Source organism: Mastigoproctus giganteus, chromosome 3 (genome assembly GCF_048544385.1).
Source record: "Mastigoproctus giganteus isolate SK-2022 chromosome 3, ASM4854438v1, whole genome shotgun sequence".
Classification (NCBI taxonomy): domain Eukaryota; kingdom Metazoa; phylum Arthropoda; class Arachnida; order Uropygi; family Thelyphonidae; genus Mastigoproctus; species Mastigoproctus giganteus.
In genome coordinates, this window is record NC_143577.1 from 23,985,807 (window position 1) to 23,997,814 (window position 12,008).

Consider the following 12,008-nt stretch of genomic DNA (forward strand, 5'->3'; position numbering starts at 1 on the left):
TGAGTCTATTTATTGCTAAAATAGTGTTCTAGAATGCCATCAGTAACTTATATTTTCAAAAATTGTTCCACTCACAACATTTTCATTAAATATTTTTTTTAAAGAAATTTGATATTCTTTCTAGAAACACACTACATTTTTCTACTAGTCATTAAAATATTCAGGATAGTTTTTATTTTATTTTTTGCAGATAAATTATATTTTATTTTTTATTATTTTTTACTTTTTTGCAGATAAATGTATTAAGGATGCATAATGCAAGTAATGATATGCAAGATGAAAATAGGTTAAAATTGAAATAGTTCATAATATATTATTGATAAAACTGATATAAGTGCTTAATGTCATTTTTTTTTTTTTTTTATATTCTTAAAACCCCAAACATGAATGGTATTAGAATCTATAATATTCACAGCTGATAACAGGTTGAAGGCTAAAAAGAAGGATATCTGTTGACATTAGATGGATTTCTTAATTGTAATTTTCAGGAAATACATGTGGAGGAAAGAATAATATTCCAGAGTACTTAAGTAGAGGGGATGAAAAGAGGAAAAGCTAGTTCTAGTTCTGAGTTCGCAGTTAGGCATGGGATAGATGCTAACTAGCTAAAGCATGTATTCGGACTGGTTTGGAAAGGGGGGGATTACAGATGCCAATTTGAAAACAGTGCTCACGGATATACTTAGAGAAAAACATGACAACAGAAACAAAGTGCAGAAATTTTGTGGAGATCATCATCATCATCAGCCATTTTCAATCCACTGCAGGATGAAGGCCTCTCCAGCAACTTTCCACTTCCTTCTGTTTTGAGCACTGGCCATCCATTTACTACCCAAAAACTCATGAATTTCATCTGTCCATCTCCGCCTTTGTCTTCCAGGTTTTCTTATAGCTCCTCTTGGGTACCATTCTGTTATTTTCTTAGTCCATCTGTCATCATGTCTTCGAGCTATGTGTCCTGCCCAAGACCATTTTAGTTCTTTAGTTTTGATAAGAATTCCTTTACTTGAGTTTGCTGCCTAATCCATGTGTTTCTCTTCTTATCTAACAGTCTGATTCCCAATATAATTCGTTCCATTCTTCGCTGTGTAGTTCTCAGCTTCTATTCCATTCTTTTGGTGAGTGCCCAAGTTTCACTTCCATAAGTCATGGTGGGGAGTATACATTGGTTCATTATTTTACGTTTCAGACAAACTGGGATATTGCTCTTCAGTATGTGACTATATTTCCTCAATGCTATCCATCCAAAATTTATTCTTCTCTTAACTTCCAGCCATTTATCATTATTACAGCTAATAACTTGTCCCAGATAAGTATATGACTCCACCTTTTCAATTACTGCTCTTTCAATCATTATTTCCCTTTTTGTGACATACTTGTTCATCATTACTTTTGTTTTAGCCATATTCATCTTAAGTCCAAAATCCTTACTAACTGTGTATAACTGATTAAGATTTTCCTCTAATTCTTTGGGATCGTGGCTTATGACCACAATGTCATCTGCAAATCGTAAATGGTTTAGGTACTCTCCGTTCACATTGACTCCTTTCTGCAACCAGTCTAATCTTCTGAAAGCTTACTCAAGGGCAGCAGTAAACCGCTTCGGAGATATTGTGTCTTCTTGTCAAACTCCTTTCTCAATTTTAAATTTCCTACTGTCTTTGTCTAGTCTAATAAAGGAGGTAGCACTCTCATATATTTTCTTCAAAATCATAATATGCGAGGTATCTATGCCTTGTCTTTCCAGTGCCCGAAACATTGCCTTATGCTGTATGGAGTCAAATGCCTTTTCATAATCCACAAATGCCAGGCATAATGGTGTTTTATATTCATTTGCTTTCTCCATTAGCTGTGATATTACATGAAGGTGATCCATAGTTGAGAATCCTGTTCTAAAGCCAGCTTGCTCTTTCGGTTGATTCTCGTCAAGTATTCTTTCTAATCTGTTAGTAATGACCCTTGTGAACAACTTGTAGATGTGGGATAACAAGCTAATTGGTCTAAAATTTCCAATTTCTGATTTATCTCCTTTCTTATGCAGCAAAACTATGATTGCATTATTCCACTGCTTAGGCGTCACACCTTTTCTAATGCAGTTTGTGAAGAGCCTTGCCAGTTTTTGTGTTATGTCTCTTGCTCCCAATTTTAACAACTCTACAGTAACTTCATCTTCCCCCCGGGGCTTTCTGATTCTTCATTTTCTTCAATGCATGTTCTACCTCATCAGGAAGAATATCGGGTATGTCGTATGTGTAGCTACTTTGCAATCCATCTTCCCCACTGCTGGCGTCATTCTCTCGCTCCTTGTATAATTCTCTATAGTAGTCTTCTGCTATTTGAATTATGCCTTCTCTGCTGTTTATAAGTACACCACCGCTATTCTTCAGTTTCAGTATCATTTGTCTTTCTGTATTACTGCTCATGGCTGCTGATTTAAATCCTTTGTTTTCCCTTAATGCTTGTTCTACTTTTCTTGTGTTAAATCTTCTTATGTCCTCTCTGAGTCTCTTTCTAATGGCTTTGCATAACTCAGTATACTCAATTTTCTCCCTGTCAGTGTTTTTCTTGCTCTTCATTTGTCGTCTTCGGTTCATCATGACAAGTGTTTCTTGACTAATTTTTTCTTCTTTGGATTTTTTTTTCCCTATAGGTTTCTTGGGCTTTATCACTTTCAGAAAGTTGTAATTTCCTCATCGATATCTTGGTCCTGAGCAGTCTGCAGAATCTCAAACTGGTTCTTAAGTTCCAGTACGTACTGCTTTTTCTCCTCCCCTGTTATCTCAAAGACCTTTGTATTATTTACTCAAGTCAGTTTTTTCCTTTCCTTTCCTACATCTATATCAAGTGTACATCTTACCATTCTGTGATCACTTCCAACATTTACCTTATTCAGGCAGTAACATCATTCACAATATATCTTCTGTTAGTGAGGATGAAGTCGATTTCATTAGTTGTTAATCCATTTGGACTCTTCCATGTCCACTTTCTGTTCACCCTTTTCTTGAAAAAAGTGTTCATTACTGACAGTTCTTGAGATTCTGCAAATTCCACAAGTCTTTCACCTCTTTTATTTCTTTCACCAATTCCAAAATTTCCTATAGTTCCTCTTTCTGCGCTGTTTTGCCTTTTTCCAATCTTGGCATTGAAGTCCCCCATAATAATAGTGTAGTGGGTTTTCTGCTCATCTAGAAGACTCTCAATTTCGGTGTACATTTCTTCAACCTCTTCATCATCATGGCTCGATGTTGGTGCATAAATCATTATAATCTTTAGCTTGTACCTCTTAGAAATCTTGAGTATTAGTCCTGACACCCTTGGTGATGTACTTTTGAATTCCAAAATGTTGTTTTTAAAATCTTTATGGACCAGAAACCCAACTCTACCTTCACTCCTTTCACTGTTTCCATTGGTGTATAGCAGATTTCCACTTGATAAACTTATAAGTGATTAATTTCTTCTTCTTGTTTCAGCCAAACCGATGATATTCCAATTCACATTTTCTAGTTCCTTTTCCAGCTCTAATATCCTGTCTTCACCGATGAGCAATCTTACGTTGTAACAGGCCAAGTTCAGTTTCCGTGCATGGCAGCCTGGTCGTACCCAGAGATTCTTAGCACCCTCTGCTTCCACTCTGATCCTCTTGCTGCCGTAAGAGGGAGTGAAAGCTGCTGGGGACTAGAAGGATTGAAGTTAAGTTAAGTAAACTTAACCTCAATTCTTCACCTCAACTGAAAATTTCTTTGTGGTTGGATTTACAGAACTGGTGGTGGATATTTGAAAAGTTGAAGCTGTTTGTTTTGGAAAAGGTTTCTCAAAAGGGAAGGTGGAACATAATATGCTATGCATAGAATAAGAAAATCATTAATATACAAGATGAAAAAACAGGAGAGAGAACTGTATTTGAATTCTGCATCCCATATCTAAGTGGCATGTTTCTGATATCTGCATAATGTCTACATTCAGTGACTTAACCAATACTTCAGATTTATTAGCTATGCTACTAGCACTAATGTATAACTGTATTTGTGTTTTTGTATGGGTGGCTCCTAGAACAAAAATTCATCTCCGCCTGATTGCTCTGTTCAGTTTTTATAGACTCTGTCAAGGTAAGGCCAGTGTATGTCATGTAGTAAAAAAAAAAAAAGTGTTCATCCCACACAGGACCGGAGTCCCATGCCGGTTGAACGGGACAGTGTAAGAGGATGGTAAGAGAGAGAGGAAAAAAAAGTTTTTCATCCCGCATGGGAGATAGTCATAGAACAGAAAAAATTTGTTTGTTTGTTTGTTTGGTTTTTAGGAGCATTAGCAACTAAGGCCATATTGCTCCGAGAATATGCGGTGGTCATTCCCTGACCTTTCCGCATTCTCCGTATTTGGTGGTGACGGGCTCGAACCCGAAAAAATTTGTCTTTGTCTATGAGTTTGCATGTGTGTTCTGTAGTGTAGTGTTGTGGCCTTTTGGCTACCTAAAAGCAGTGATCACCTGGACAACTACTTCCAGCTGCAGGAAGGCAAGGCTTTTCCTACTATCTGCTTACCCTCCTCCCTGGGAAACTTGTTCCCCAGGGAGGAAAAGAAAATAAGTGCAAAGTGAAGAAGGGGGAAGGAGAAGAGAGGAAGAGGGCTCCCCCAGCTCAGGGAAGCCCCAATCCAGGATAAATATTAGAGGAAAAAAAAGAGAGAGAGAGAGAGAGAGAGAGAGAGAGAGAGAGAGAGAGAGGTGGGGGTTTGCTGGCCTGGCTTAGGGAGCTCCAGCCCAGAGCAGAGTATGAAAGAAAAAAATAAAATAAATAAATAATTTTTGAAGTAAAAAAAAAATAATATATATATATATATATTTTTTTTTTATCCCACACCCCAGAAGTGATGACCAGGGTTCTAGCAACAGAGTGTGGAAAAAAAAAAAAAAAAAAAAGTTGTTTCCATCCTGCATGAGGGTACCATATTCTGCACTAGACAGAGAAGAAAGGATAGTAGTAGGGTGCTATTGCTGCTCAGGCTCCAGGGGTGGTCTTGGAGCCAGGGAAGAGTACAGGCAGAAAAAAAAAAAAAAAAATGGGTGAAGTCTTTCAGTCGCTAAATATAACACATCCAACAGGACAAGGATCGTATTCTATCAGTTGGTTGGCATTAGTCGGCAATTTAAGTCCCTAGGGTCTGGTAGTTTTGATGGTTGTGTGCCTCTTAGTAACCCTAACATAGCCCATATATTTGTGTCCCAGTCTGGATCCCCCCCCCCCCCAGCAGACCATGTAATCCGCCCCACACAAACTGCTTTTCAGGCTGCTACCTATCCCACTACAAGAATAAATTTCACTTCTGCTCATGACTGCCATTAACTATTAATCAGACTATCCCTGACCAAACTCTCAATTTTCCTAGCACTGCCTCAACATAGCCCATATCACTTTGAGTAAAATCAGCATTAGTAGATAAATTAGAAGATAGAGTCATCTACCATTAACTGAATTGAGCGGTCACAGAGAAAACTGGATATCCTATTGCAAAAAAAGTCAGTAATCCATAATATGGATGCTCGCATGAAAGACCAAATATCTCTGATATGATGAAATGTCAGATGAACTGATGAAACTTGTGGTAGAGAAGAAAAGTGCATGGAATGCATAGAAATTATCAGGCAACACAGAAGAATATAGTAGATATAAACTAGTGTGTAATCAAGTCACAGAAGAGGTTAGGCAAGCAAAGACAGATTATGAGAAATCTTTGGAAAGGATGGAAGGAAAAACATTAAAGCCTTCTTTAACTCTAGAAGGTAGGGGATGAATCAGATTGGTTTCTTGATATTGATGGTTCGACGGTTCACAATCCTGCTCAGGTTGCTGACACACTGAATGAGTATTTTGTCAATTCACATATGAGGATTTCTCTAGGAAATTGGGATGCCACAAGTTTATCACACTAACAGGGAATTAAATGATTTTGTAATAACAGAGAGGAAAGTGGAAGAGAAAGTCACCTGAGGGTGGATGGAATCTATCCAGTTATATTAAGGGAGGAAGTAAGCAAACCCTTAGCCAAAATTATGAGAACATCCTTGGATTAATGGGAGGTCCCCATGGACTGGAGATGTACAAATGTATCCCCAATTCATAGAGTGGGATCAAAAGGTAACATGAGTAATTACAGACCTGTCAGCTTATCTGTTCCAGGGAAAATAATGGATCCACTGGTTAAAGAAGTAATGCAAGACAATCTGAACAGGAATACAATTATACTAAAAACACAGCATGGATTTGTTAAGGAGAAATCTTGTTTGACCAATTTGATTGGTTACTATATGGTCACAAAAGAACTGGATGCAAAATATAATTCTGATATCACATATTTGAATTTCAGGAAAGCTTTTGTTAGTGTTGCACATAAAAGACTGTGCAAATTGGAGCAGTATGGCATTAAGGGCAAGTTGCTGCTATTCATAAAGGGATGGTTTAGTGGGAGAAGAGAGAGTGGACATTGCTCTTCATGGACTAATGTTATTAGTGGAGGCCCCACCCCCATGGTTCAGTGTTGAGCTCGTTGTTTTCTATATTTGTCAATGATATTGATGAACATATCAGGCCTAATGTCCAAGTTTGCAGATGATACAAAGTTGGCAGGGTGGTTAATGACAGTATGCTACTGAACAGGATCTAGAAAATTTAGGCAGATGGCCTGAGAAATGGCAATTGAAGTTTAACATTGATAAATGCAAGCTACACTGCTAGCAGTAACCCCAGAGTAACATACAAACTGTGTGGTACTACACTTAGGGTAGTGGAAAATAAAAAAGTCCTGGGAGTAACTGTGCAGTCATATATGAAGTCTCTGAGCAATGCAGACAGGCTGCCAGGGCAGCTCATGGGGTTTTGTCAATGATATACAGGAACTTTGCAAGCAGGGATAAGGAGGTGTTTATCCCACTGTATAAGACAATGGTCAAGACACATCTTGGGTAGTGCATACAGGTCTGGAGGCCTCATTTTAGAAGGATGTGGAGCTGCTGAAATGAGTACAGAGAAGGACAACAAGATTAGTGAGTGGAACAGAGGGGTGCCTTACCAAGAAAGGCTTCAGTTCTCTGCAAATTGCAGTGTCTGGAGCTAGGCACCTGTGAAGTGATTTGATTGAGGTGTCTATGGCTTTGAATGGATTGAGGAAGTTCAATGCTGATGGGATTCTTCCTCTTACTCAGACCACACAAGAGGAGGCACAAAATCAAATTGAAGAAGTCCAGTTGCAGAATTGATGTGCAGAAGTTTGCCTTTAGCCAACAGGTGGTTGACTGCTGGAACAAACTTCCATCTGTTGTGGAAGTTAATAGTTTAAATAAATTAAAGGAAGAACTAGATAAACTATTAGAGAGAATCATAGTTAAAATAGGAGATTTTGTGAGGTTTTTTTGGCTGATGCTGTATAAGCTTGCTTTCTTGCATCAATTGCCACTGGTAATGATAAATACCTTAGAAACATTTCCATTCAATTTGTTCCAAGATGAACAACATAAGCCAATATATCACAAATGAATCAACACTGACAGAATCTGGACACCACTGATCAGATGGAAGGCTTCAAGATAGTTTAAGAGTAGGCAATGGGTAGATTTCTCCATTATTATTGAAAGAACAGGTAAGTGCAATGGGATAATAATTGGAAGGGAAGGGATCATCACCCTTTTTAAGAACTGACTGAATATGAGAAAAATTTCCAAGCAGAAGGGAAAAACCCTAATGAAAAATAAGAAAGTGTAAAAAGGAAATACAAAAGGGCAAGCGCATAAGCTTAGGTTTTGATCTGGAGCTTCCTTGTCATCAAGACTTCAGAATTCTTCTAACATCCTTCTCATAGAAGACCATGGGAGGCAGTAAGTGGAGTGTATTGGGTGTGGGCAAATTTATATGAATGTTGATAAAAGAGTTAGAAAAAAAACAGTATCAAATCAGCTCTATCTTTAGCTGAGGATGTAACAGAAGAACCATCAGGTTCTTCTGTAAGAGGGGTGAAAGCATAGATGGACAGAAGTTGTGGCCAATAGCTTTGGGAAAAGATCAGAATGCATGACTACCATTTGGCCAAGAAGCAAGTTTTCTGCTCTTAGCCTGTTCAAAATGAAGTTTGGATTGATTAATAACTGTCCTACAATTGTTGTGAGCTTTAGTGTAAGCAGAAAATGAAGATGGAGATTTGGATATAAGACAATTGTGATATGCTACACTTTTACCTTACACTGCCTTAGTGAATTTGTTAGAAAAAAATGGTTTAAGTAAAGGTCGAGTAAGTAAAGGTCGAGTTTAAGTAAATCCCTACAACAATAATTTCTAACACAATCTGAGCAAACGTTGGGATTTGAAAATTTAAAATAATAATCCAACCAAGAAAAGAGGAACAGAAATCATGTGGATTAACCCATTTTATATCCTTGTAATGCTGATACAAGGCTGAGAATGGCAAAAAAAAGGGCAGGGGCACTCCATTGAAGAAAGGACTATCACTAAGTTATACCCTAAACGGCATAGAAGACTATTAACATTGCAGATCGTTGAGTGTGGTTAGGATTATATGGTAGGTAATGAACAAGCTGTAAGAAGTCATTAGTAATCATAAAAGCCTCTGCAGCTCAACCCAGCTGGGTCTGTGGAACTATAAAACTAAAAATGTTGTGAATGTTAAAATCACTAAGAAAAATTAGCTCACTGTTAGGAAAGTTAGACTGGAGAAAGTAAAATTTAGCATTAGCATTAGTAGAGGCATATGATGCAAGAAAGCAAGCTTATTCAGCATCAGCCAAAAAAAAAAAAAAAAAAAACACACCACTCCCATTTCACCCCTCCGTTCGCTCGAAATACCTGTCCAGTTGAGCCTTAAATTTGTTTAGGCTATCAATTTCAACAACAAGTGATGGACGTCGGTTCCACCAACCAACCACCCGCTGGCCAAAGGCAAATTTCCGCACATCTATCCGACATCCGTCCTTCCTCAATTTGAATTTATGCCCTCTGAGCTGATTATTCTGAGTAAGATGAAGAATCCCATTGGCATTGAGCATGCTCAAACCATTCAAAGCCTTATACACCTCTATCAGATCACCTCGCCGGTGCCTAGTCTCCAGAATGTAATTTGCAAAACTTAAGCCTTTCTTCGTAAGAGCAACCCTTTGTTCCATTCACTAATCTTGTTGCCCTTCTCTGTACCCGTTCCAGCAGCTCTACATCCTTCTTGAAATGAGGCCTCCAGACCTGTATACAGTACTCAAGATGTGGCCTAACAATTCCCTTATACAAGGGAATAATCACCTCCTTATCCCTGCTAGAAAAATTCCTGTATATCATTGACAAGACACCATGAGCTACTCTTGCAGCTCGTCTGCACTGCTCAGAGAACTTCATATCTGCCTGCACAATTACCCCCAGGTCCTTTTCATTCTCCACCACTGTCAGTGTAGTACCGCAGAGTTGATACGTTGCTCTGGGGTTACTGTTTCCCATATGTAGTACTTTACATTTGTCAATGTTAAACTTCATTTGCCACCTCTCAGCCCATCTGTTCAACCTTTCCAGATCCTGTTGCAGCAGCATAGCATCAGTGGTGTCCTTAACAACCCTGCCAACCTTTGTATCATCTGCAAACTTGGACATTAAACTTGATATCCCATCATCAATATCATTCATAAACACCGAAAACAACAACGGACCCAAAGAGAGGAAGTCAGAAATTTCTAGGTGATTAGCTTGGAGAACAATAGAGGCAATAGATGATTTCGGCAGAATGAGGATGAGAGATTCTAAATCAAAGAAATTCAAAAAGAGGAATTCCAAATTAGGAAGTCATTGAAAGAGAATATCAAAGCAGACATGCACACTTACCACCTTTAATGCAAAAGGAATCATAGAGCAAATAATTAGCTCATAGAGTAAATAATCATAGAGGAATCATAGAGCAAATAATTAGCTCAGGGTAAATAATCATAGAGCAAATAATTAGCTCAGAGTAAATAATCATAGAGCAAATAATTAACTCATAGAGTAAATAATCATAGAACAAATAATTGAATCTTTCTTTGAAAAAAAAATAAGTCAGACTTGGCAGATTCTAAGCAAAATGGCCATTACTGAGAATAGTACCAAGACCACATATATTGTGAAATGAATGAGGAATTTTTTTTATTTAGGATTACATTACACTATATAATAACAATTAAAATAATAGGGATTTATGCAAACTGTAGTTCATGACTTTGCATGCCATCAGTAAACATTTGTGTTTAAAGTGAATACTAAGCATACACCTATAGTAAGTACCATGTTGATTCTTAAGAGAATTTTTCTTCCTACTGTTTCTGGCAATATTTTGGCCATCCTGTCACTTAATTTTTTTTTGAAAATTAAGAAAAATAAATCAACTTAATTACATACATCCTAATTATTACACCGTTTTGGATCTAATAAGTTAAGTTTGTTTTTTTCTTCACGTTTCATTTCCTCAAGGCCTAGAATATTGTCTTGGTGCCAATTTGCGTACTACTTTTTCTGTTTCACAAGTATAAAAATCAAAGGATGTAATACTTGTTTTGAAGACATTAAAAGTAAAAACTTGCAAAAAACAAAATACTGCAGTTTTTTTTGTTTTTTTTTTAAACTTCGGTATGCTCGTTAACATTTCACAGGTCGGTTCAAATATATCTGAACCATCCAATGCCCTTTAGATCAAAAATTCGACAAAAAGATAAATCGTTACAAAAGCCATATGCACATTTATAGTATAAATATATAAAGAGTTTCTAATTACAATGCCTTACATCAAATTTTTTTGTTTATTTTTCTGTTATTCTGAAGTTCTTGCAGATTCAACATATCACATTTTCTGTGATATGTTGAATTTTCTGTGTAAGCAACTCAGTAATCAACCCGGTTCATTGTTTCATAATCACGAAAATCAAATGATGTAATACTTCCTTTGTTCATTTCTCAATTAGAAGGCAATAAAAATAAAAACGCTTTCACAACAAAATTTTGCAAATATTGATAAATATTAGTAATATTCGACAATAAACAGCTAATTAACAATAGATATGCGAAAAAAACACATGCACATTACATGACAGCAGTGTCATGTCGTGCTCACGAACATATACTAGATAAAGAATGGATAAACAACTAAGCTGATGCTGATCCTGATGTTTTGGCTCTTCATTTATTGTTTATCCCATGTGAAATGCAAATAAGTTGATAGAATAATACATATAAAGACATATTTCCCCGGCTTTTTTTTTTTTTTTTTCTCTCTGATTTATAATCGAGAAATCTTTGCACCCTCTTACAATCATTACTTACCACATACTTTTCTACTAAGGATCCACAGTACTGATGTGGTGTGTGTGTGTGTGTGTATATATATATATATGAAATAGATTTCTAGGAGATTTATGCAATTTCTGGACCATGACTCTGCTTACTATTGTAAACACACATCTCTTTAAACAAACTGTATAGTAAGAGCACACACACGTCAACTGACTTACCCAGAGTTCCAGTCCCCAACTCATTTTGTCATTTGCTGAAGCACAGACAGTTGGCTTTTCCGTGGAAACGGGAGATGTAATCACTTCACTTGTCAAAGCTGAACACATTCCAGTAACATTGCCTTTAATTATGTCAATCACATTTAGATTTCAATAAAGCTGGACAGCAAAGACCCATGTAACAAACAAATAAATTATAATCTTTAGATCCACAGAAGAGTCCATTTTAGCCACAGACACTCGAACTAACGAATTCGTCGAACAGTTCCTGTCGCATATGTTTTCCACATACAGATGTTTGGTGGCGCTACGTATGTAAATACGTGAAATCGAAATTTACTGTACAATAATTATCGCTCAAATATATTGAGTACTTTTACTTAATTTTTGCCACTTAAATTAGAGATTGGAAAAGAAAGAAAAGAGAAACTAAATTAATTTATAAATAATCCAGATTTATAGGATACTTACAATTTTGTATGCTATTTTC

At 36.9% G+C, this 12,008-nt stretch overlaps 1 protein-coding gene across 7 annotated transcripts in view; it reads right to left on the reverse strand.

Moving 5' to 3' along the window:
• LOC150087802 (formin-binding protein 1-like) overlaps positions 1 to 11,780 on the reverse strand; it is a 260,095-nt gene extending 248,315 nt beyond the window's left edge. For all 7 annotated transcript variants that reach the window (XM_090370428.1, XM_090370427.1, XM_090370425.1 and 4 more), the window contains exon 1: positions 11,519 to 11,780. In XM_090370428.1, coding sequence (XP_090226554.1) covers positions 11,519 to 11,626 — 108 coding nt within the window. In that variant the 5' untranslated portion in view covers positions 11,627 to 11,780. The remainder of the gene's footprint in view (positions 1 to 11,518) is intronic.
• Positions 11,781 to 12,008: the final 228 nt, after the last annotated feature.